The sequence below is a fragment of the Homarus americanus genome, unplaced genomic scaffold, assembly GCF_018991925.1.
Source record: "Homarus americanus isolate GMGI-L3 unplaced genomic scaffold, GMGI_Hamer_2.0 scaffold59495, whole genome shotgun sequence".
NCBI lineage: Eukaryota > Metazoa > Arthropoda > Malacostraca > Decapoda > Nephropidae > Homarus > Homarus americanus.
Window position 1 is genome coordinate 4157050 of NW_024732415.1, and position 26510 is coordinate 4183559.

Consider the following 26510-nt stretch of genomic DNA (forward strand, 5'->3'; position numbering starts at 1 on the left):
AGGGGGGTGGCACAGTAAGGTTGAACAGGCGTGTGGGCGGGGCGAGGGCGTGTGAGTGAGGTGGAGAGCCAATAGCGAAGCGCGGCAGGTTGCGCGGGGCAGCACACTGAGGGGACACAACAACTGGTTCCCCACATCTGACGGATCAATCCCTGGTTATTTACTCACATTTTAAGTATCATAGAGAGGACCAAAAACCACCAGGTGTGTAGAGTAAACTGGCGGTGTGTAGAGGTAGTGGATGTAGTGGTGCGGGTGCCTGCTGGGAGAGTGAGGGCAAGAAGCTCCTCCCCCTTAGGGCACGTGTGGGTGTGGCCAAGAGGGAGGGCGGGGCGGGAGGTGTGAGGGTGAGGGTGGCGCCGGGGTGTCAGTGAGTGTGGTGGCACCTTCTCCTGCTGGCTCCTGGTCCACGCTCTCCCCACCCACCTACCTACCTACCGTGTTGGCGCCACCGTCACCAGCACATAATAAGGTGCAGGTGGGACGACGCCACGCACAAGACACGGTCTCATCCCCCCTCACACACTACACTACACCACGAATATACCCGCTCTTTTTTTTCTATATTATTTTCCTGGCTGTCCCCTGACCAACAGCCGCCTTAAAACCATTCTAACATTAACACGAAGGAAAGATTGGATCACGAATTCCTTGGGAAGTTCTTAAGTCGCGTAAGAGTGCGGTAGCGAGGTGCTGTTGTTACTCTGGGCATTGGCGAAGGCCCGCGACCCCGCAGGCCAGCCGCACCTCTCACGGTAATTGAGAGTGGCACCCCCGGGGGCAGTGCCAACCTGTGCCACTCAACCTCCTCCTGCTGCTGCTACACACCTTGGAAATGAGGACTGACTCAAGAAAATCAGATAAGGGGAATAAGGTCCGGGTTTAGAGGCAGGAGGTGAAGCAGTGAGGAGGTGTACGGTGCGACCCAGGGCACGACGTCCCTCTGTAGGCTTCCTTGCCACACAGCGCCTCACAAACTGTCCTCTATGTTGAAGGAATCCATTACAAATTATCAGACGAGACACAGCAAGAAAAAACACCATCATGGATATTACCGCCGACAAGTGTAGTTGTGTGTGTGTGTGTGTCCTGCGGGCAGTGAACTGTGCCTGTTGATTTGTTCTTAAGTGACGCGTGCTCGATAAGTCGTTTATAGTGACATTCTTGATAATATGGTCCCGATAACTTTTCTTTTGTGACCCTTGCATAGTCATATATAGCGCCTGGTCCCCTGTGTGAAATAATACGTAACACAACTATTTTTTTTGTGATCAGTGTGTAAGAATATATAAGGCACATGTTTATTTGGTGACGTGCGTAATACTATATGAAGCGCACCTATTTTTTGGGTGTGACGTGTGAGCGGTAATTTGTTCCTGGTGACGCGAGTGTGGTCAAGACACATCGCTCTCCATCTTCACCTGGTGACCAGTGACCGTCACCATGATGAGCTACAACATGGGTGGTGGCGGGAGCGGCGGTGAGGTGGGTTACCTGGACAAGGTGGTGACCGCCCCTGGCTCGCCTAGTGAAAAGCGCTTCACGGTAAGCCACCTCCTGGACCTCCCTGACCTGGTGAGGCTGCCCCAGAGCACGCCCTTCACCCATGACCTCACCCCGGCCCTCCACGCCCACCCGACGCCCGACCTGGCGGCACTACACCAGCTACAGGGCGCTCCTCACCTATACCATTCCGCCAGGTCCCCGTCCCTCCACCACCACCAACAACACCACCACCACCACCACCAGGCACAACAGCAACACACACCTTCAGTCCACCAGCATCATCCTGTTGACTGCTCAGTGGCACAGCAACAACATATCCACCACCATCAAAAGCAACAGCAGCAGCAGCAACAACAGCAGCAGCAGCACCACCATCAGCTGCAACAACAGCAGCACCACCCCCAACAGCAGTCTCAACCACAGACACAGCACACTGCTGCTGGTCAGGTTCGGGTACAGCAGCAGCAGCAGCAGCAACAACAACAACAGCAGCAGCAGCAGCAGCAGCACCGGCAACAACAACAAGGAACGGCAGCTGTCGCGGACAAACATGTGAGCTGCCCGACGGCGCCCAAGACGGAGACATCGCCCGCCTCTGCCCCCGACACCGACAAGAGCGACGGTGAGTGTTACCGCGTCCTTCACACACACACACACACACACACACACACTGGATGAGGTAGTCACAAAACAACATAATCAACTTTAACACTTAATGAACAACACATAACATCTGTATCAAGTAAATACGGTGATTTAAACTGTTATTTATTTGTGATTCATCACTTACAGTAGTTCCCTAAAACTTGTAATTTGTTTAGCGGTCGTCAATGACCAGTGATGTATTGAGCGGTCGTCAATGACCAGTGATCTATTGAGCGGCCATCAATAACCTGTGATTTATTGTGCGGTCATCAATAACCTGTGATTTACTGAACGGTCATCAATAACCTGTGATTGAGTGGTCATCAATAACCTGTTATTTCTTGAGCGGTGCTCAATAACCTATGATTTACTGAACTGTCAGCAATAGCCTGTGATTTATTGAGCGGTCATCAATAACTTGCGATGTATCGAGCGATCATGATACTAACAAAACCAATAACTTGGGTGATTGGTTATTTAATCTTCCTATGCTAAAATACCCATAGAAGAATTAAACTGCACAATTCTTTGTAATTTACTTGTACAATTAATTATGCCCCTTCAAAGGTATTTTTATCACCTGTACTCAAGCTAATTAATTAACACGATGAGAAAAATAATAGCAAATGTAAAATAACACGAAATTTAACAAGAAGTAACAAGGCAAATTTAACAAATCGATTAAAAAGACAAAGTGCGTTATATAAAGGCCGATAATCCAAGAACAATATCTTAAATCGGCCAACACCGATATCACCAAGATGGTCAGGCTATATATACACTGTTAGTTATCAGTGTAAATAATAATAATAATTAACAGTTTATTGAAAAAGTTCTGCAGCCCGAAGGCTGAAAATATACAATGGACATAAATGACTTATTACATACATTGGTGGTTTAACAAAAGCCTTCATTAGAGAAAGGCAAAGGAACATACAGTGAACATACAGATTAATGTAGGTGTTGAACAGCAAACACGTATTGTAGTAACTCCCTCCCAGATGGTGTCATGAGGGACCTGACGGTGTAGTAATTCCCTCACAGATGGTGTTATGAGGGACCTGACGTGGTGTAGTAGTTCCCTCACAGATGGTGTTATGAGGGACCTGACGGTGTAGTAATTCCCTCACAGATGGTGTTATGAGGGACCTGACGTGGTGTAGTAACTCCCTCACAGATGGTGTTATGAGGGACCTGACGTGGTGTAGTAATTCCCTCACAGATGGTGTTATGAGGGACCTCACGTGGTGTAGTAACTCCCTCCCAGATGGTGTTATGAGGGACCTCACGTGGTGTAGTAACTCCCTCACAGATGGTGTTATGAGGGACCTGACGTGGTGTAGTAGTTCCCTCACAGATGGTGTTACATGAGTGAGGTGTGGTCCCAGGCCTTCCTATCGTAGACAAATTAACACATCGCTGGTTGTTGTTGGGTCTCACGGGCAGTTATCACTGGGTACCTGGGACCTCACTGTGTGAAGGTTAACTTGGGTACGACTCGGCTGTTACTGTTGAGTTGTTCTCATTGACTTAAGCACTGTTCACCACAGTTCAACTCTGTTCAACACTGGTTCCATTCCTTTCCTAAATGAAATTGTAACTTCTGGCGAGAACTTGTTGATATTCCGGTGGGGAGGAGGGGTTCAGGGGAGGGAGTTGGTATGGGCCAACTTAACAGTTGACCTGGCTGCTACCAGAGCAGCGCCAGGTACGTCTTGACCCTTCAGTGGTCAAGGATAGTATGTGTGTGTGTGTGTGTGTGTGTGTGTGTGTGTGTGTGTGTGTGAGAGAGATAACAGTATACAGCTAATAACCTCTGCCCTCACGAAACACTCCATTAAACCTATACAATAACAACCACACTTACACCTCAACTACAACAAAAACAATAACTACGCAAGGAGGACACGAGGGAGAGAGGGTGGGGGAGAGTCACAACCAACACAACCACTACAACAGTAAACGTGTGTCGTATACAGCAGGTGTTGTTATATAGGGTGTGGAGGTGTATCATACAGTAAGGTGATAAGGTGTAATACAGGGTGTGTGGAAGTGTTATACAGGGTGTGTGGAGGTGTTATACAGGGTGTGTGGAGGTGTTATACAGGGTGTGGATGAGGTGTATCATGCAGTAAGATGACGAGGTTTACTACACACAAGACACCCCATCCATCATCTTCTCGTATACCCTCAACCTCTGCTTGGTGAAACTCCCGGTGTTGACAGGACGAGTCACTACAGTATACACACGCTTATTAATGTTAGTCCAGAGATAATTTACTGAGGTGGGAAGTATAAAGAGGAAGCCACTAACAAACGGGACAAAATAAAGCGAATCTTGAGTTTATTTAGAGAATGCTGATAAGTTATAGAGATGAAGCACTTGTTGTTAAGGTAATTTTGTTATTATTAGGTGAATTAATATTTGGTATCTGGACCAAGTTGAACCACCGGGCCAGCTGCTATCGGTGAACTGGATCAATTTGGTCAACAGCGATCGATTCATGACGAGAACTTTGAAATCTCAGTAATGGTCTTAAGTCCCATTAAAATCATACCGACGTACTTATTTCATTACTGTACCTGTACTTAATGAATAACTGTAACCGTACTTAAAATATTACTGTACCCGTACTTTATAAAAGACTGTAACCGTGCTTAATTCATTACTGTACCCTTTATGAACAACTGTAACCGTACTTAATTAATTACTGTACCTGTACTTACTAAATTACTATACCCGTACATTGTAACTTACTGTGCCCATATTTTATTAATTACTCTATCTGTATTTTATTATTTACTGTATCCGTACTTAATGAATTACTGTACCCGTACATTACAACATACTATATCCGTACTGTATTGTACCCGTACCATATAATGAGCCTGTACTCCTACTGTTATTTCTGTATAAACCACTTTCGTAATACTTAAATACTGTATCTGTACTTTAAAACTGTATGTGTACTTGAATACTGTACTCTGTATTTTAACACTGTATCGGCATTTTAACACTGTACTGTATTTTCACAACTGTATGGACTTAGTAGATGTCCGTCCGTTCCATCCGTTTTCCGTCCTTCCGTGTGTGTGTGTGTGTGTGTGTCCGTACATCCAGTAAACGTTTTAATTGGGACATACACAATACACGGATAACAACCCAACACGATCCCAAAAGACCAGTTCAATATAATCAGTGTATTTCCTTCATAACTCAGGAGGGTGTTGTAAGTTGTGGTCAGTTGTGCCTACTGTATGGCGTCGGGGGGGGGGGTAGGGGGAGCTGGATACATAACATACAACACTCAGGGGGTTAAATTACCATACCCAAGGGATTGTCATCGTACTCAAGGGGTTAAATTACCATACTCAAGGGATTAAGTCATCGTACTCAAGGGGTTAGATTATTATACTCAAGGGGTTAAATTATCATACCCAAGGGATTGTCATCGTACTCAAGGGGTTAAATTATCATACTCAAGGGATTAAGTCATCGTACTCAAGGGGTTAGATTATTATACTCAAGGGGTTAAATTATCATACCCAAGGGATTGTCATCGTACTCAAGGAGTTAAATTATCATACTCAAGGGATTAAGTCATCGTACTCAAGGGGTTAGATTATTATACTCAAGGGGTTAAATTATCATACCCAAGGGATTGTCATCGTACTCAAGGGGTTAAATTACCATACTCAAGGGATTAAGTCATCGTACTCAAGGGGTTAAATTATCATACTCAAGGGTTAAGTCATCGTACTCAAGGGGTTAAATTATCATACTCAAGGGTTAAGTCATCGTACTCAAGGGGTTAAATTATCATACTCAAGGGTTAAGTCATCGATTTTCATTGGTTAAGCCGGTAAGTCATCGTACTCAATTTGTTAATACTGAAGATAAGTTTGGAGCGACTTGCATTGACTTACAAGTGGATGTTCGTCATGGTTGTTAGTGTAAACGAGAAGTTATGGGTTGTGGATGTTGGTGTGGATTTGGCAGTTATGGTTTCTGGTTGTTAGTATGAACGAAGCAGTTACAGTCACTAGCTGTTGGCGCGAATCAGGTAGTTATGGCTTCTGTTTGTCCGCACGAACGAGGTACAGGTAGTTACGGTTGCTAGTTATTGGTGTGATAATACAGCGTGTAGTAGTTAACTGGTTGTTACGAGGACACGAGTCTTTCTTAATGTGTGTGAATACAGAAATCTCTCAACCACATCACACAGACAACTCAGGCCTGAAATAATTAAGACGCAACATGTGTACGTGTATAAAAAGCGCGCACATACACGCACACATGTGCATGGGGTGAACTACTTCCTTTAAAAGTTTTTCATGAGTTTACACATCGGACTAGTAGCATACATATGTTTACATACTGTACGTGCGGTGTATAGACTTAGAAATATGCGTTGTGTGTACATATGAACGTGTCTGGTGTACGTATTAATGTTGACATATGACCAATACCCCACAACAAATACAACTTACCACTGCACAAAATCCTGCTGCCCTTTATTTTAAGCCCCCTAATCTTGCCGGATACGTTAAATTAATTAGGTCCTGGGTCAAGTTCAGGATTAGCATAGGTTAAATTAACCCTTATTAGTTAACCTAGCCTGAGGTCTGTCAGACCCCCCCCCCCATCCCCTAAAAAAAAAATCCTACCATTCACTGAAATTTACACAACATATTCAATGTATTTACTCTAAATGAAGCCTAAATTTACGTATGTTGGTTATATAAACAAGGCGTGTATGGCGTTTATTATTATTAATGTATTACTGTGGGAATCATTTTTACATAACCCAACCCCAATCTAGTATAACCTGACCACAATCTAACAACCTAATCCTAATCTAAAGTAACCTAACCGTATCTACCTTAACTTAACCTAACTGTACCTACCCTAATTTAACCCCAATCTGACCTGACCTAACCGCACTTATTTTAACCTAACCCTAACCTAATCTAACCGTACCTACCATAACCTAACTTTAATTTCACCTACCTTAACCTAATCTAAACTTAACCTACCCTAACCTTAAGCAAACCTAGCCTTAACTTAATCAGAATTAACCTTAACCTAACCTGCCATAATTTAACCCTAACCTCAACTTAACATTACTACCTAGCCTACCTTAAACGTAACCTAATCTAGTCTTAAAACATTAACCTTCTAACAAAACCTAACCAAACAATAACCTTACAGCATAACGGACCTTAACCGAACCTGTCATAATCTAACCTAACCCTAACTAAACAATAACCTACCGTAACCGAACCTGCCCTTACCTAACCTAATCCTAACCAAAAAATAGCCTACCTTAACCTAACCTGTCATAACTTAACCCTAACCTAACCCCAACTAAACAATAACCTACCGTAACCGAACCTGCCCTTACCTAACCCAATCCTAACCAAAAATAGCCTACCTAACCTTAACCTGTCATAACTTAACCTCAATCCCAACCCGTTCAAACAATAACCCAACAACCGAAAACTCATACCTAATCCCAACCAAACAATAACCTACCTTAACCGAACTTCCGTCATAACTTCACCCTAACCTAACCACAAACAATAAATCTACCTTAACCGAACCTGCTCCCATTCCAATCCCAACCTCGGGGGGTACTGTACGAGCATGACCCCGGGCAAGATGGGGAATGACGACCTGTATATGACCTAGTTTGACTGGTAGGGAAAAATAGTTTAATTAGTATTTATGAGAGGCTGGAAATGTTATGACACGGAGGAGGGGAGGAAGGGGGGTAGAAAGGATAGGAGGGGGGGGAGGGAGGAGGGGGGAGTGAGGGATAGAGAGAGGGATGGATGGATGGATAGAGGGGTATGAGAGATGGAGAGATAGGAGGGATGGAGGGGGAGTGTGGATAGAGGGATAATGGGAGGGAGTGATAGATGGAAGGATAGGAGGGATGGATGGATGAAAGAGGGGCAGTGAAAGATAGAGAGATAGAGGGCTGGATGGATGGATAGAGATAGAGGGATGGATGGATGGATAGATAGAGGGATGGATGGATGGATGGATAGAGATAGAGGGATGGATGGATGGATAGATAGAGGGATGGATGGATGGATGGATAGAGATAGAGGGATGGATGGATGGAGAGAAGCGGTGTACAGGGCGAGAGGAACGGTGTGATATTTTATCTTATGTTGTTTGGAAAGAAATGGCTGTGACGCAACCTATCTATCTATCTATCTATCTATCTATCTATCTATCTATATCTATCTGCTCCAGCTCCATTCCATCTACAAAAAAAGCATACCATCTAAACAACTTGTGTATACTTCCACATAAAAAAACATAGATAGATAAATAAATAAATAAATAAATAAATAGATAAATAAATTAATAAATGCTCTAAGTAAATAGATAAATAAATAAATAAATGTAAATAAATAAATACTGTAAATATATAAAATAAATAAATAAATCCTGTAAATAAATAACTGCAGTAAATAAATAAATAAATCCTGTAAATAAATAAATAAAGAAGTAAAAGGTTCATAGACAATAAGAGTAAAGGTAAATAAAGACTTGTGAAGGTAATGAACGAAGATAAAGGTCTACCAAGGGTCAAATTACTGGTGTGAGAACTGAAGGAGTGACCATAAAGATTAATTGTTTACAAAAAAAGAGAGAGACTCGGGGGAACACAATGTTGTATGCCTCTGCTGTAATGGTAAGTTATACAGTAAATAGAAACGAGGCTGTTTACCTAATGGCCACCCATAGAGATGGCCATTAGTTTGTATAGGATCATTCCATTCTTGATAAGAAAATACAAAATACAAATAGTACTTTATTATTAACAGTTAAAATTTTATATATTAACAGGTCATCTGAACTACCATGATGAGGGTTTGTTGTTGTTATTGTTGTCGTTCTTGTTGTTATTGTTGTTTTTGTTATTATTATTATTATTATTATTATTATTATTATTATTATTATTATTATTATTATTATTATTGTTGTTGTTGTTGTTGTTGGCCTCTATTGATCGAGTTATATTTATTATCAAATTTATTAATGTTCTCGGTTTTTGTGATTATTTGGTTTTGTTATGGGTGGGGGTGGTGGTGGTGATAGTTGTGTCGCCTGGTGGTGGTGGTGGTGGTAATGTTGGTGATGATAGTGAGTGGTGATGGTGGTGGTGGTGATGATAGTGAGTGGTGATAGTGGTGGTGGTGATGATAGTGAGTGGTGATAGTGGTGGTGGTGGTGAACGAGTCTCAGGTCTTCAGAGTTTCGCTATTTTCACTTGACTGTAATCATGGCACCCTTACTTGGCACCGACTCATTTGGCACTTGCCTTTCCCGCTCGTATCTATTCATTTATCTCTGTGCCACACATTCCAGTCGGTAACAGCTCGGCTACCTCAAGTCTTCCAGCAGTTTAGAGGCTGATGGTGGTAATGTGACCCCCTCAGTGACACGCTCCACCCCCTGCCCACCTGGTAACAGTCTAACTCACTTACAAATTAACGCCAATCGATTCCTTTTGATGTGACTTGTAAGTGAAACTATTTAAATCTCCTTTAAGTGACTAATTAATTAAAATAATTGGATTCGTTCTCAAGTGTCCTTTAAATTACAGTAATTCCCTTTTAAACGATGTATGACCTATAACAATTCGAATCCTATTGAAGCAACATGCGTTAAAAGCGAACCAAATGCATTTCTTTATAGTGCCACGGATACCAAATCGAATTCTTATTTTATAACTAATAAATACAACTCTATGAAGACTCTAAGAATTATCTAAAATAAAAACAAAAGATCTATTCTTAGTGACCAATATAAAAGACTGGAACCCTTAAAGTGACTTATTACTTAAAACAACTTAAAGTCCTCTCACGTGGATTATGCATTCAAAACATCTCTAATTCCTTTACATTAACAATATAAATAACGCGAACTAGAATATCTTTTGAGTGACTTCTGAATGAAAGCAATGGAAATCGGATCCCCATTGAGCGGCTTTTACACAATAACATATCAAATTGTCTTCAGTGATTAATAAATAATTTAAATTTGTGATCACCTCTAAGCGACTTGACACTTTAAAGAACTATAACCCATTTTGGTGCGGCAGAATATACGATACAGCGCTCGCTTCGTATCCTTAGCGCCACTGGTTTGCATCCGGGGCACTATCAAACCACTTAACTGTGAACAGACACCTTATATCACAGTTTTGGAAGTGAAGACGGTCGAGTGCAGTGCCCTAACCAGACATCACTCCTATGGCGCTTAATTACACTGAAGGAACTAATAAATCGATACAACTGGAATCCCTTTTAAGTAACTCACGAGCAAAAACATTAAATCCGTTTCCAAATCGTATCTTTTTAATTGTAATAATCTACAACCATTAAAATCCTCCTCTTCAACACCCTATACTACTGGATCCTACTGGAAATAAGTAATTGATGGACTTTGTCGGCTATCCTTGGTCTAATTGCCTCACTGCTCAGTTAAGGTAATCTCATTGTGATGTTGTGCCCTAACTGTATGATAAATTAACGTATAAGGTTTAGTCTTTCATTGCATTTTGTCCCCTTAACTGGTGGCAAGTGAATGTGTCTAAACTATAAGTAATGTTAATATAAATGTATCTTCTAACTGGTGCTAAGTGATATCTAGTCAGTATTTCAATATATAATTTTGATGCATAATTAGATGTTGTTTTAATCTTGATTCAAAAGGTTTTATAGATTAACTTATTAGTTTATTTTTCAATCATGTACTTTTTCTTATTTGGTTCTTCGTGGTGTGTGTGTGTGTGTGTGTGTGTGTGTGTGTGTGTGTGTGTGTGTGTGAAAGGAAATATAGAAATGAAGATCTGTATGTCCGTCCGTCCGTCCGTTCATAAACAAGTTTTTCTCACAAACACGATGAATTGTTTTCAAACTCTGCGTCGGCGCCGACTTAAGTCTTCTACAAAATCTAAACAACTCAAATTAAATAAAAAGGTCCAGATGTACTTACAACTATAATGATAAGAATGAAGAAGTGAAGTAAAAATTAATAAACAGATAGAAAAGAAAAATACATGGAATGGTGGTTAAATAAACATGGAAAAACAAATTACAAATTAATAGACAAAAATATCCTTCTTATCAAATTATATGAATAACAGAATAATATGCATATTTAATTACTCGTATATAATCATCTGCACACTTCACTGGATTTAATTTTCATATTAAACTACATAACTACATGCTGTACACATTAACTTATGCAAATTTCTTGTTTATTCATTCAAACTTTATTTAATTTCTTTATTATTATTATTATTACAGTACTGCGCACCAGCATCACTGTTATTACTGCTATTATTTAATAAAAAAAAAATAATTCCTACCGATAGTGATATTCCCAGCCACACGTAGGTCAGAGTCACAGTACAACACACGAACAACAGGTACTATATTATGTACTGGCGACCGGCGGCTGAGTGTTAAACCTTATCACAGCAACACAACGGCCGCTAAAAACTACCCCCTTAGAACATGAATTAACAGATAGTATCACAGCTGCTACAATCTCTACAATGATAATGTATACCACACGTAATATTTTCCCGAGAACGCAATACGATGCCGTTTATCAGTCTCGCTGGCTGAGGTACACACAGTTTATTATCTACTGTGTCTATGAATAATTATTTTATAAGCTGAACATAAAGTGTATTAAATTACTAATAATATTTCAAGAAACAAACAGGTGATCTCAAGTTTAATTGTTACTGACTGAAATAAGAATAAACTGTTCACCTGCGCGGTAGTCGACGAGGTTCTCAACAGTACAGGTAGCGTCTCAGGCTATCAGATGACGTCGGTATACGCTTGACAATACCAATGGCTTTTATTGTATACACATCAACGGGAACCAGGTTAAGTTAGGTTGTAACATCGTACAGGCTACATTACAAACTGGTAGATGGTTTTTGAACAGAGCAGCCCGTAAGAATATAGAAAATTCCGTGTAGCCCAGTTAACAAGATTTCATACGGCAGGTGGTGAAATTATAAAGTAGTGGAGCAACACACACACACACACACACACACACCTTAACTACACAATATCTTATTACTTAACATTATTAATTGGGCTCCACTCTTGGATCAGCTCTCACTATTGGTGTAAAATGTTGCATATTTAACACCTATTACCGTTGAACAGTGACAAATCAGGCCCGCTGTAGTAACCTCGGTCGTGGAGAGGGAAGACCTGTTTTGTTTACCCATATTAGCAAACAGATCACGCGAAGTTGAGTAAACCCCGTTCATTTCACCTGCTGATTAAACACCCTTATGCTAACCTAAGCAAACATAATCTAATACAACCTAACCACATTTAATCTAACATAACCTAACCCCTCTATACAAAGTTAGGGTGTTTAATTATCAGGTAAAACAGGTGAGGGTTCCTAATGTTCATGTGGTCCTGGTAACTTACACGACGAGGACCGAACACGTGTACTGTATGACGTCTCACCCGGGGGACGTTCCCTCCTAGGCGGCGCTCAAAAGTCCTCAATTAGGGATTAGAACACAGGCATTGTCCGACACCACGTGAAGAAGGTTTCCCGTGGTGGTGCATCCCCCGACACTCATTTATAAGGGATTACTGTGGGAGAGGGAGAGGAGGGAGAGCTGAGAGAGGGGCAGAAGGGTCCTAGGTGGAGGAAGGAGGAGGGGGGGTGCAAGGAGGGAAGGGGAGGAGGTGGAGGGATGGATCTGAGAGCAGGGTGAGGATGGTGGCAGGATGACGGTGGTAGCAGGATGAGGGGAAGGCAGGGTGAGAGTGGTGGCAGGGTGGGGGCGGTGGTAGGGTGAGAGTGGTGGCAGTGTGAGGGCGGTGGCAGTGTGAGGGCAGTGGCAGGGTGAGAGTGGTGGCAGGGTGAAAGCAGGACAGGGTGGGGGTGGCAGTGGCAGAGCCAGAGCTGGTGGCAGGGTGAGGGGCGGTGGTAGGGTGAGGGCGGTGGCAGGGTGGAGGGCGGTGGTAGGGGTGAGAGGCAGGAGAGGATTGTAGGGGTAGGGTGGGGGCAGGGGTGAGGGCAGGCAGGTTGGGGGCGGCAGCAGGCTTGGGGCGGTGGCAGGGGGGTGGGGGCGGTGGCAGGATGGGGGGGGCAGGTGGGGGGCGGTGGCAGGGTAGGGGCGGTGGCAGGGTAGGGCGGTGGCAGGATGGGGGCGGTGGCAGGCTGGGGGCGGTGGCAGGTTGGGGGCGGTGGCAGGTTGTGGGCGGTGGCAGGCTGTGGGCGGTGGCAGGTTGGGGGCGGTGGCAGGTTGGGGGCAGTGGCAGGTGGGGGCGGTGGCAGGTTAAAGGTGGCAGGGTGGGCGGTGGCAGGTAGGGCGGTGGCAGGGGTGGGGGATAATGGCAGGGTGGGGGGTGGCAGGGTGGGGGTGGTGGCAGGGTGGGGCGGTGGCAGGTTGGGGGGCGGTGGCAGGTTGGGGGGCGATGACAGGGTAGGGTGGTGGCAGGTTGGGGGCGGTGGCAGGTTGGGGGCGGTGGTTGGGGACGGTGGCAGGTTGGGGTGGGGGGGCAGGGTGGGGGCAGTGGGCAGGTGGGGGTGGGCGGTGGCAGGGTGGGGGCAGTGGGGGGTGGGGGGTGGCAGGGTGGGGCGGTGGCAGGGTGCAGGGGGGGCAGTGGCAGGGTGGGGGGCAGTGGCAGGGGGTGGGGGTGGCAGGGTGGGGGCGGTGGCAGGTGGGGAAGGCGGTGGCAGGGTGGGGGCGGTGGCAGGGTGGGGGCAGTGGCAGGGTGGGGGCGGTGAAAGCAACTCTTGTGGATCAGGTTTATCTTCCGGCGGGCGGTTCTCCAAAGACTACTCCCCCCCACGACCTGATTACCGGGGTGGTGATGGGTGGTGAAGGGACCTGGCCGCCCACACCACCGCCCAACCTCCATCATTCACACTCTCCAACACGACTCCAACTCCACCCATCCCTCCACCACCCAAATTACTACCTCCTCTGCACCGCCCACCACTACTACTAATACCAACTCACTAGGCCAGCACCACCAACACACCGCCCATCACAGCTACTACCTCTACCACACCACACCACCCTCTGCCACACCACACCACCCTACACCCACACACGGTATCAATAATGAAATCTCGGTGGAACAGAGCCTTTCACTGGTGGTCATACAGCGTCTTATCAACAAGACATCGGCCTCTGACTAATAAGCTTCTCAGTGAGCAACTTGGTGTACTTGATGTTGCTGACTGACAGGATCACAGGCTCCGTCAACCTCACCATAAATGACTAAGCTGGGATGCTCGCAGTCATGAATTTAGATACACAAAGATTCTTAAGTTAATTTACACCAAATTGGTGGGTGGGGATGGGCGGATCATTCCCCCTGTGGTGGACGGAGGTGGGCGGACCACTCCCCCTGTGGTGGGTGGACTCCCCTTTGTAGTGGGTGGAGGTGGACTGACCACTCCCCCTGTGGTGAGTGGACCCCCCCGTGATGGGCGGAGGTGAGCGGAACACTCCCCCTGTGGTGGGTGGAGGTGGGCGGAACACTCCCTCTGTGGTGGGTAGAGGTGGGCGGAACACTCCCCTGTGGTGGGTGGAGGTGGGCGGACCACTCCCCCTGTGGTGGGTGGACTCCCCTTTGTAGTGGGTGGAGGTGGACTGACCACTCCCCCTGTGGTGAGTGGACCCCCCCGTGATGGGCGGAGGTGAGCGGAACACTCCCCCTGTGGTGGGTGGAGGTGGGCGGAACACTCCCTCTGTGGTGGGTAGAGGTGGGCGGAACACTCCCCTGTGGTGGGTGGAGGTGGGCGGACCACTCCCCCTGTGGTGGGTGGAGGTGGGCGGAACACTCCTCTCATCTCATAATTACAGCCGCCAGTTATATATCAAACGAGAATCTCATCCTAATTTCTCAACTGCTGTCTGTCTCTGTTGTCTCTCAGTGCTGTCTAGCTGCTGTCTGTCTCACTGCTGTCTAAGTGCTGTTTGTCTCTGTTATTTCAAGCTTCTGTCTAACTGTTGTCTCTCACAGTTGGCTCTTAGGATTGTCTAACCGCTGTCTACATCATGCACTCTTGTCCCCCCAGATGTCTAAATGCTGTCTATCTCTACTATTTAACTCCTGTCTGTCTCAGGGCTGTCTAAACGGGTCTGTTTTATTGGCGGTTACTAAATTAGATCACTATCTTCATATCCAGTAAGATAGAGCCTCAATAAGAATCACACACACACACCAAAACCTGAGTTAAGCATTCCAAGCATCAAGTTATATGAAATATTCACGTTTTCTAAACTTATCACACACAGCCAGTAACTGAAGGATACATCGACTTAATAACACAAGGGCAGTACTGACACACCGACGCCAGCAGGGTGTGTTGTGAGAGAGGACCCACCCAGTACCTTGAAGACTGTGTGTGTGGTGTGTGTGTGTGTGTGGGTGTTTTTTTTTTGTCTTTAAATGTGGCAAAACTTTTAAGAAATTATAAGTTTCTGTCTTTTGATGTTTTTTTTTTATTTTCGAGTCATATACTTTTGTTTATAAATTAAGTGAAGTGTCATGGGTGTCGTTAAATCCAAATAATATAAAGGTATATCGTGGTGTTGAGTGCTGACATTCTCTGCGGTGCACCAGTCTCTCCCCAGGGTAAAGGGACTGTATATCTTGGCACTGCCCTGACACGCGGCCCCTCCTGGATACTACTGATGTCTGCCCCGAGTCTTGTGTCTCTTTATCAGTGTTGTGTCTGTCCTAATGGTTTATAGATAAGTTAAGATCGGGTACAAAATATCCTGCTAGAAAAATTGGAACTAGCGGCCAACATTTCAGCTGAATTGGTCTATTTGGGTGGCGGCGGTTCATGACGTAGGACCTATTGTGAAGTATTACCCAGCGTCTCGGGGATACCACGACCACAGCAAACGTAAACATTGCTCTACTCTCTTGTTGCTATGGTTGTTACGATGTGCTCAGCAAAGACAGTATCGCTAACGAAAAATACGTCATCGGTACTGTTTTCCTGAAGGCAGTCTTTGGAGGTGGCGTGTGTGTGTGAGAAGGGTGAGATCAGGTCAAGTGTTGGAGGGTGTGGTTAGGCCGGTAGTCGTCTGAGTCACTGGTATACAGACAGTCTGTGTACACAAAATTATTTCTTGGTATTCCAATAAGCAGCCTGTTGGATATACAGTATTTTACGCTAACGTCAGTGTTGACTGTCTCGACCCTGTCTATCTTGCTGACTACTGTCTCATTATCGTCTTACCTTCATCACCGGTGAACTGACAGTTGCTGCCTACCTGTGAGAGAAAAAGAAAACAACAAAAGTTAAAGTGTACCATTGCATCCTGATAGAGTTAATTATCACCTCATCCTAATCACGTCAAACCGAGACTCACATAAACCCCGGACCCGGAACTAGGCATAAATGTGACATAACCTAACCGTAATCTAAGGGCGCGACGGCCGAGTGGATATACACTTACACCCTGTCCTTAGGTCGCTGGTTTGCGTCAATTGCACCCCCAGATCACCAGTATGTGCAGGGGTACCCATCTTTATAGTTGAAAAAAAAAGGAAACGGGGTCAAGTGTAGTGCCGACCATGCTGCCTCCTTGTGTAACGAAAACTAAAGTTACACCTTAAAAAATACAACAGTCTAAAATAGGTTCTTGATTATCTTGTGCACCAATTAGACACACTAACAACTATTTTTATTTGAGAATTACTCTGAGCTCCTTATAAGGTAAACAACAACAAAGACACAGCAGGCGACAATCAAGGAGACGACAACTGGGTCGTCCAGATGCCAGCTGCCCCTCAATGGAGTAGCCTTTCCTGCTCCACCAGATACAAAACAAATACACAACAGATACAAAGTCATAAAATTAACTGAGTTAGTCTTCATAAGCTTGTAAGCTTCTCTCAATTAAATAAAAAATACATCAACAAGATCAGATTTCCATTCAAGGACATCATTTGTCAACGAACTTTAACAGCACCGTCAGCAAGATTAAGGCCAGTGACAAGATAGTGCGAACCAGTCAGTGTGTGCTGCAGTCATGAATAACGTGATGGTAAACAGGATATGAGAGAGAGAGAGACCCAACACTTGGCAATATCCGGCATCAAGTTTGGGTTATAAGTGATCAGTTTATTGCTGGAGAACACTTTTTATGGTAGAAAAACACTGGTTAAGGCTGGTTAAGTGTTGCCTCTCACTGGTTAAGTGTTGTCTCTCACTGGTTAAGTGTTGTCTCTCACTGGTTAAGTGTTGTCTCTCACTGGTTAAGTGTTGCCTACACTGGTTAAGGCTGGTTAAGTGTTGTTTCTCACTGGTTAAGTGTTGCCTCTCACTGGTTAAGGCTGGTTAAGTGTTGCCTCTCACTGGTTAAGGCTGGTTAAGTGTTGCCTCTCACTGGTTAAGGCTGGTTAAGTGTTGCCTCTCACTGGTTAAGGCTGGTTAAGTGTTGCCTCTCACTGGTTAAGGCCTCACCGTTAATCTGACGTCTTAGTGACCTATTTATATAACGTCTGGCTAATATCTTTAAAATTAACCCAACCTGAGTTAATTATGATCTAAGTCTACGTTATTTTATTGCTCAAGTCACTGTATGTGTTTAATGGTTTATAGCTCAAGAGACACTGTATTTGTTTAATTGTTTATAGCTCAAGAGACACTGTATTTGTTTAGTTAATAAGTGACGGACCCCCCTATACCCAGTCTCTTTAACCACATAGTGGTCATTTTATATAAACATTTACCGAAACCCGGCGCTTGAGTTTCCCTTGTGAGTGGTGTGTAGTGGACGCCAGTGTTCTTGTGAGTGGTGTGTGGTGGACCCTGGTGTTGCGTCGCACGTGGCTGTGGTTGACCATCACCCATGCAGGAAGGACACAAACCACGGCCATCACCTGCTACTTGTCACACTCACCTCCTCACTCTTGAAAGAAAAAACATTAAATAATCTTACTTCTCGTACTCCTTATATTCTACCAATTCTCTTGCTGTTTTAATCATTCTTATTCATTTTTAATTTGTTATTCGATCAGTTTAATTGATCTTAATATAGCAGTCTCTTGCAGCACTGTAATTCTGAGCCCTCTAACCTCCTCATGTCTGTTGAATTGTCCCGCCTCACACCCTTACACCAGTACTAAAAATAATCAACATTTCAGAGGACGTTTTCTCAATCTAAAATCAATGTGCTTTTTTTAATAAATCTCTAAGATTATTAAAAGCAAAAGTGTGTATTTATCTTATATACAACGACAATAACTGTACTGTGTCTCGATAAATAATGAAAAGTTTTTTTTTTTTAGGTTTCAGTCAAAACTAAATAGGATATATGAAAGTTAATAACAAATCTCTCTCACACACCATTGTATAAACCAACCTCTGGCGGAGAAGGGACATGGGGGGAAGGAGGGGTTGGAGGGAAGGAAAGGGAGAGGAAGGGGAAGGAAGGAAACAACCCTCGCGTTATTTTTGCCGACCCTCGTGCCCACAAACAGCGGAAGAGGGCAATTTTCACTTCACTGTGGGCCCAGAGTATCGCCTCCAACCCCCCCACCTAAAACATCCCCGCCGGTCCTGCCCCGTGGACAAGGGTAAGGAGGAGGGAGATGACGGGGGAATTGAGGGGAGGGGAAAGAAGAAGTGAAGAAAAGGGGAAGAAAGATGTGGATGGGATGGGAGGAGGTAGGGAAGAAGAGGAAGAGGGAAAATAGTGAATAAGTGGGAGGGTGGGGGAGGAAGGGAGAGGAAATGTAATCGGAGAGAGAGAGAGAGAGAGAGAGAGAGTCAACGTATACAGTACAGTACAAGTATATCTAAAAAGCATAATTGATTTCGCTCTCTTGTTTTGAAGTGAACTGTCCACTGATGACGATGATGATAATATACACTTGAGACAGACATGCGTTTGAAAAATTCCTCAAAGAAATATAAAGACGGAAGAGGAGAAAGGGATTGGGGAGAGGTTAAGGAAAAATAAGAGAAGAAGAGATGGAAGGGAGAAAACTAGAGGAGAGAAGAGGTGAGTGAAGGATGGCGAGAGAAGGTGAGAGACATGGGAAGAAGGAATGGGAGAAGGACGGGGAGGAAAAGAGGAAAAGAGGCGAAGGATATAGAAGAGAGAGAAGGAGAGGGAAGGACAGTATTGGTGGTGGTGGATGTTGTTGGTCCAGGTCAAACACGTCACAACAGGTCAAGCTTCCGAGTCAAGGGTCACCACCCACCATTACAGCTGACACGCACATGGTTGTTGCCACGGTCCAAGTGTGTGTGTTTTTCTAAGTAGACACAAAGCGATCATACTAGACAAAAACATAAAGAAAAACATTTAAAATAGACAAGAGTGTTGACAGACATAAACAGACGACCAAGAAACACACATTCGAACGAACAACAGACACATCAGGTCAAACATAAAGACAAAGAAACAGACTGTTACAGACAAATACAGACTACAGGTATAAACACAGACACATATACATCACCACACACTGAGAATATAAAGACATACAGTTAAACAGGCGGACACTAAATCAAAGAGACAGCCAGACGAACACTGAGACAGTGAACAAGTCGCGTCAGCGAGTCAGGAGACAACAATACCACGTGCTTAGTGAGCAGACCTCAGCCTCCGTCACCAAGAGGGGCTGAAGGAGTTGTGTTAAGTCTTATGCTCTTTAATGTAGCCTTACACACACTTATTGTAGACATTCTACAGTAGTACAACTCACTGAAGCTCTGATGTTACGGTGATAATATCTGCATTACGGCACAGACCAAACCCTACACAAGACGATTCATCAACTGGGAATAAAAAAAATAGAATATATATGACCTTGGATTCTCTAAAGCCGTTATTAGAAGTATATAATTACAAATGATGAACTCTGACCAAGATGACTTGATAAACGTGGAGACCTGACAGTAATAAAATCGGCCTGTATGACAAATTTTCTGAACGGAGGCACAGTACAGCACCGGTATACACAAACACAACTAGACGATTATGGGATGGAGTCGTTGGCACATCTGGCGAGGCTGTAAACACCACCGGAACACTCAGCATGTAAACCATGTGATAAGCCTTTGAATATAATCTTGAACTGTACATTATAGCACTGCCAGAGCTCACACCTGGCCCATTATATCATCAATTAAGTAACTTCTTCATTGAATCAGGTAGCCTAAAAAATATTCTGACAATTCATTCTAAATTCACTTGTCTTTTTGTAATTAGTAATATAGTGTTAAACCCTTGAGTACGGGGTTAGGTTAGGTTAGGTTAAGTGAGACAGTCTATAAATGAGTCAAAGCAATATTATAACAAGAATACTCATCCTACCTTTATCCTATCTCTCCTATTCCCTTCCCCTTCCTTCATCCCTTTTACCCCTTTCTTCCTCTATTCCCTTCCTCCACCCATCCCCCCATTTCCTCTTCATACCTTACCCCCGTGACCTCCAAACACACCTTCTTCTCCCCTTCCCTCCTTCATCACCTTTCCTTCCTTCCCCTCCCTCATCATCCTCTCCTTCCTTCCCTTCGCCTCCTCATCACCCCTCACTTCCCTTCCCTCCCTCATCACACTTTCCTTCCTTCCTCCTCATCATCCTCTCCTTCCTTCCTTCCCTCCTTCATCACCCTTTCCTTCCTTCCCCTCCTCATCACCCTCTCCTTCCTTCCCTCCCTCATCCACACTTTCCTTCCCTTCCCCTCCCTCATCATCCTCTCCTTCCCTTCCCCCTTCATCACACTTTCCTTCCTTCCCTCCTTCATCACCCTTTCCTTCCCTTCCCCTCCTTCATCACCCTTTCCTTCCCTTTCCTTCCCTCCTTCATCACCCTCTCCTTCCCCCTCCTTCATCACCCCCTTCCCTCATCCACCCCCCCTTCTCCACCCCAGAGGCCAATCACGTAACTACTTCCTTAAACCCGAGTCCTTAAAGGCATTCTTATAACTACCCTTAACTCACTTGTCTAAAACGATGGATAACCTGAACATTAGGCACCCCAGTTTATTTCACGTGATGTCTTAAGTACCCCAACTACCTAATGGGGTCAGGTTAGGTTAATGTTAATTTAGATTAGATTAAGTCAAATTAAGTTAGGTTAGTGTCAGAGTGGTTAATCACCTGAAATATGATGGGGTGTTTATTCTTCAGGTGATCCCTTTAATCTTGTGATATGTGAAGACATTGTCCACTCTTATGTAGGAAGCTCTGTCATACACACGAGGAAAGTGGCGGAGAGGAAGAGGAGTGAGAGAAAGAGGAGGAGAAGTGAGGGAAAAGTAGGAGAAGTGAGGGAAAGAGGAGAAGTGAGGGAAGGAGGAGAAGTGAGGGAAAAAGTAGGAGAAGTGAGGGAAAGAGGAGAAGTGAGGGAAAGAGGAGGAGAATGAGGAAAGAGGAGGAGAGGTGAGGGAAAGAGGAGGAGAAGTGAGGAAGAGGAGGAGAGTGAGGGAAAGAGGAGGAGAGAGTGAGGGAAAGAGGAGGAGAAGTGAGGGAAAGAGGAGAGAGGTGAGGGAAAGAGGAGGAGAAGTGAGGGAAAGAGGAGGAGAGGTGAGGGAAAGAGGAGGAGAAGTGAGGGAAAGAGGAGGAGAGGTGAGGGAAAGAGGAGGAGAAGTGAGGGAAAGAGGAGGAGAGGTGAGGAAAGAGGAGAGTGAGAGAAAGAGGAGGAGAAGGAGGGAAAGAGGAGGAGAGGTGAGGGAAAGAGGAGAAGGAGAGAAAGAGGAGGAGAGGTGGAGGAGAAGTGAGGAGGAGGAGAGGTGAGGGAAAGAGGAGGAGAAGAGGGAAAGAGGAGGAGAGGTGGAGGGAAAGAGGGAGAAGTGGAGAAGAGGAGGAGAAGTGGGAAAAGAGGAGGAGAAGTGGAGAGGAGAAGTGAGGGAAAGAGGAGGAGAGTGAGGAGAGGGAGGGAGGAGGGAGAGGGAGGGAAAGAGGAGGAGAAGTGAGGGGAGGAGGAGAGGTGAGGGGAAAGAGGAGGGAGGAGTGAGGAAAGAGGAGGAGAAGTGAGGGAAAGAGGAGGAGAGGTGAGGGAAAGAGGAGGAAGGAGGAAAGAGGAGGAGAGGTGAGGGAAGAGGAGGAGAAGTGAGGAGGAGAAGTGAGGGGAGGAGGAAGTGAGAGGAGAAGTGAGGAGGAGAAGTGAGGGAAAGAGGAGGAGAAGTGAGGTGAGGAGGAGTGAGGGAAAGAGGAGGAGAAGTGAGGGAAAGAGGAGGAGAAGTGAGGAAAGTAGGAGAAGTGAGGGAAAGAGGAGAAGTGAGGGAAGGAGGAGAAGTGAGGGAAAAAGTAGGAGAAGTGAGGGAAAGAGGAGAAGTGAGGGAAAGAGGAGAAGTGAGAGAAAGAGGAGGAGAAGTGAGGGAAAGAGGAGAAGTGAGGGAAAGAGGAGATGAAGTGAGGGAAAGCGGAGGAGAATGAGAGGAAAGAGGAGTAAGAGGAAGGGATGTCTGGGGCTACACTTCAGTATCTATCATAATATTTATCGGACTCAGTTTGAAATAAAAACATCCTGGCGCTCACATCATGATACTATATCTTATAATTTCCCGCAATAAAAAAAATAACAAGAGAGATGGAAGTAAAGTGTTTGTTCCAGGGCTTGTGGTTGGTTAATAAATAGTCGGCTGTTGATTGGTTGAGCTCGTGACTAAGTCGTAGGGCGTGTGCATAGTTGTCGCCAGTACAGAATACACAGACAGCTCAAGGTTCCTTCACGGACACTCGCGAGAGGGTCACTTATGCATCTTTATATGTAGCGAGTCTCTGGCTGTATGTGAAGTATAAACAATCTTTAACTACATGCATAGTCAGACCTGGTGGATGGGCACTATTGGGAGAGAAGAGAGTGTCTGATGCTCTGGTAAGTCTCGCAGTGGTATATGGCAAGACTGGCACGTGGGAATAATGACCTTTTGGCAGCAACGACCTAGGCTGTGCATTAGTTAGAGGCGGATGACCTCTTGACCTGTGGCCTTTGGGAGCAATGACCTTTCGGTTTACGTTGTGTATTCACCTTGCACAGGATGTAAGGGGGTGCCCAATAAACTAGCCCCCTCGAGGGCATTCTAAAAAAATAAATAAAAAATCTTGTGTAGGACGACCTATAACGCAGCGACCTTCTGAACAGTCACTTTTAGGAGGGCAACCCCCTTGTACAGTATATTACTAACACAAACCCACAACTCTACCATAAACTTAGTATCGGACTGGAACCATCTTGGCATATACCTGTACTGTATATGTCACGCTACTTCTAAACTTCGAAAACAAATTTTATGAAACTTCGCCGAATATTGTTAACAGTTAATCCTACAATCTATGGTTACAGATACAAAGCTCAGAATGACACACAGACAGATACGAATAAATATACTGCTGTATTCCCCCTTCTAGGCTGCAGGCATAAAAGATTTATATTTAAAACCGACATTCCAACAAGCACACTCCACGCAGTTTAAACGGATAAGAGTTAACCATTTTTAGTAAGTTCTCATAAACATAAGATTTGTTTCTTCCTTCTTGTAACCTCAGCCAGCAGCTACAACGCAGAGCCTGAGCCGCTGTGTGGGTTACCTCACTCCCTTGACAGCCTCTTGTACACCCAAGGCTTCTTCTATCATAGCCAAACTCTCTCGATACTGTCTGTACTGTACTCTTGTTACGGATCAATATGTAAGAGCCAGTGTATTGTACAGCGAGCACCCAACCCTCCACCCACACCAGGAATCAAACTCATCACGATCTACTTTACCAATGAATCACAGAAAATTATGATATTATTAAAATTACATAATACTATAAAAACAGTAACGAGACAGAAGCATAAAAGAGACGAGTAATTCTCTCATTTGTAAGTCGCATACGAGGAAGATTATAAACTAAGCAACTACAAAAACATATAATTATAAAGATAATCTTACTAGTAGCCAGACGAAATCAGCCATGCGTGTTAAATACGAATAATGTAACTACATATACCAAGGCCCTGGTGGACAGACACTCAGTCAAACACAAAATAAGAGTCATCTGTAAATGCCCCCCCCCCCACTATCCTGAATCAAGGGAAAAATAATTCACAGGAAATAAAATCACATAAAAGTGTCACCTAACCTAGCGAAAAACTTTGCTTACTTTTCTCTTGCAAATTTTCCCCGGTCACCCCATCACACCCAGGCGACCGAGATGCAGTTGTGGACAAAATCCCTGAACACTTGACAATATAAGGCATCTACCATCGTCTCGTATACTGCACAGTTTATGATAACGCGACTTTTAATCACATATTTTTTGAGGGAACCAGAAAAAAAAAACCACTTTAAAAAAAAAAAATCTGAGAAAGTACGTTCAAATTCGAATCCTCTTCCCCCAATAATCCTCAAGTACTTAAACGCCAGATACAGTACAGTACTACCAAGTGTCCAGAGAATTGTGTCTGCATCAGTACACTTCACAACAGAGCCATAACCGAGTCAAAAGTCATCAGAATTGAATCATCTTAGCATATGTACATTAACCATCCATACACGCCATATGTATTAAGCTTAGTGAGATTCCAATGACAATTAATATCAACTTAAGATTAGACACCCCAGCTTATTTCACCTGAAGATTAACCACCCTAAAGCTACCTAGGGGATTACAGAAAAGACATACTGTATATTTCACTGCACACAATTAAACATACTTTAATTACAGACAAGACATGTTTTTATTACAGACAATACACGATTAACATTGATATTGTCCGTCACCGTGACTGCATGTGTGTGTGTGTGTGTGTGTGTGTGTGGGGGGGGTGTAGACTCCGCCACGCCATGGGAAAGCGAAGGTGGACGAAAACCACACTCCACTACCTGATACCGCCAGATACCACCACCATTCCACTTATACCACCTCATACTAGAAATGTATTACCTTGTATACTAATCTAGTCTACCTTACACCAGCAGTATACTACATAAAACTGCCTACTACCACTTTAGTTTACCTTCTAGGATAGTAGTATACCGACTCACACCGACTTATACCACTCGCATACCAATCAAAATAGTTTATATACTGTCTCAACACACCAGGTACCGTCATATACCGCCGTCCGCATACCACTACCATATTTATATCGCCAAACACTTATACTTGTTCCCTAACACCATCCAACTACCACCTAATACCATCCAACCACCACCTAATACCATCTTTTCATACTATTTAAAACGAATTATTTAAAATACCGTTCCAATACCACCTTATACAGACTTATACTTGCTACTTGTCCACTAATACCATCAGAAACCCACCTGACACCATTCTTAAAGTGCCTAATACTTCTTCACTACTATCACCCATATACCAACTGATACTTGAACAGCCACACATTCCCTCAACCTCTTTCAGTACAAACCACAGTACCTGAAGACCCTCATAAAGACAGTTCAGAAACAATCAAAGATCACTCAATGAATACAAACAATTAATAATACACCAAAAATATGCAATGGCAACAGTCCCAAAGCGTGATAACGTAACCAGAAATTGATGTTTGTGATGGATGGCTGGACAAATAAACGTCTGGAGAAACAGACAAAAGACGGACGGACAAACAGACAAACGGAAAGGGGAAAAATAATAAATAGGTACAATAGATAAATTGATGTATGAACTCAAATATAAGTAAAAGTGAATAAATACTCAAAGTCAATAAACATTAAGTACAATAAACAAGCTTAATATAAATCAATATATAATTTTTAATAACAATAAACTCAACACAAAATCATATTATATTCATCATAAACACAAACAAAATCATTAAGCTGTACCAACAAACAGGAAATAAAAAACACAATTACAACAAACAAACAACCAGAAGTCACGGGATAAACACCTAAAAACATCCAAACAATAAACACAATCACAACAAAACAATAAACACAGTAAATCACACACACACAGTAAATCACACACACACAGTAAATCACACACACACAGTAAATCACACACACACAGTAAATCACACACACACAGTAAATCACACACACACACACAGATACATAATACACGGGATATAAACGACACGACCCAACCTGCGCTGACCACAAGGGTTTGTTTAAGCTAACAAGCAGCTAACAAGAGCGGTCATTATGCTCTAGGCTCGAGGGACGTCGCACTGTGAACCTCGCCAGGGTTGGACACACAGTCGCCCCCCACCCACTAACTGTTGCCAGACACCCATCCACGCCCACCCCTGACCCCCCCACACCCAGCTGGGACGAGTACTGTACATTGCCTGGTCTGGAGCTTGTAGGAGAGGACAAAATGCACATAGCTTCT

The 26510-nt window shown here is 44.1% G+C and overlaps 1 protein-coding gene across 1 annotated transcript in view; it reads left to right on the plus strand.

Moving 5' to 3' along the window:
* The first annotated feature begins 385 nt into the window (after positions 1-385).
* LOC121868617 (retinal homeobox protein Rx-B-like) overlaps positions 386-26510 on the plus strand; it is a 74516-nt gene continuing 48391 nt past the window's right edge. The window contains exon 1 of the mRNA XM_042369437.1: positions 386-2128. Coding sequence (XP_042225371.1) covers positions 1444-2128 — 685 coding nt within the window. The 5' untranslated portion in view covers positions 386-1443. The remainder of the gene's footprint in view (positions 2129-26510) is intronic.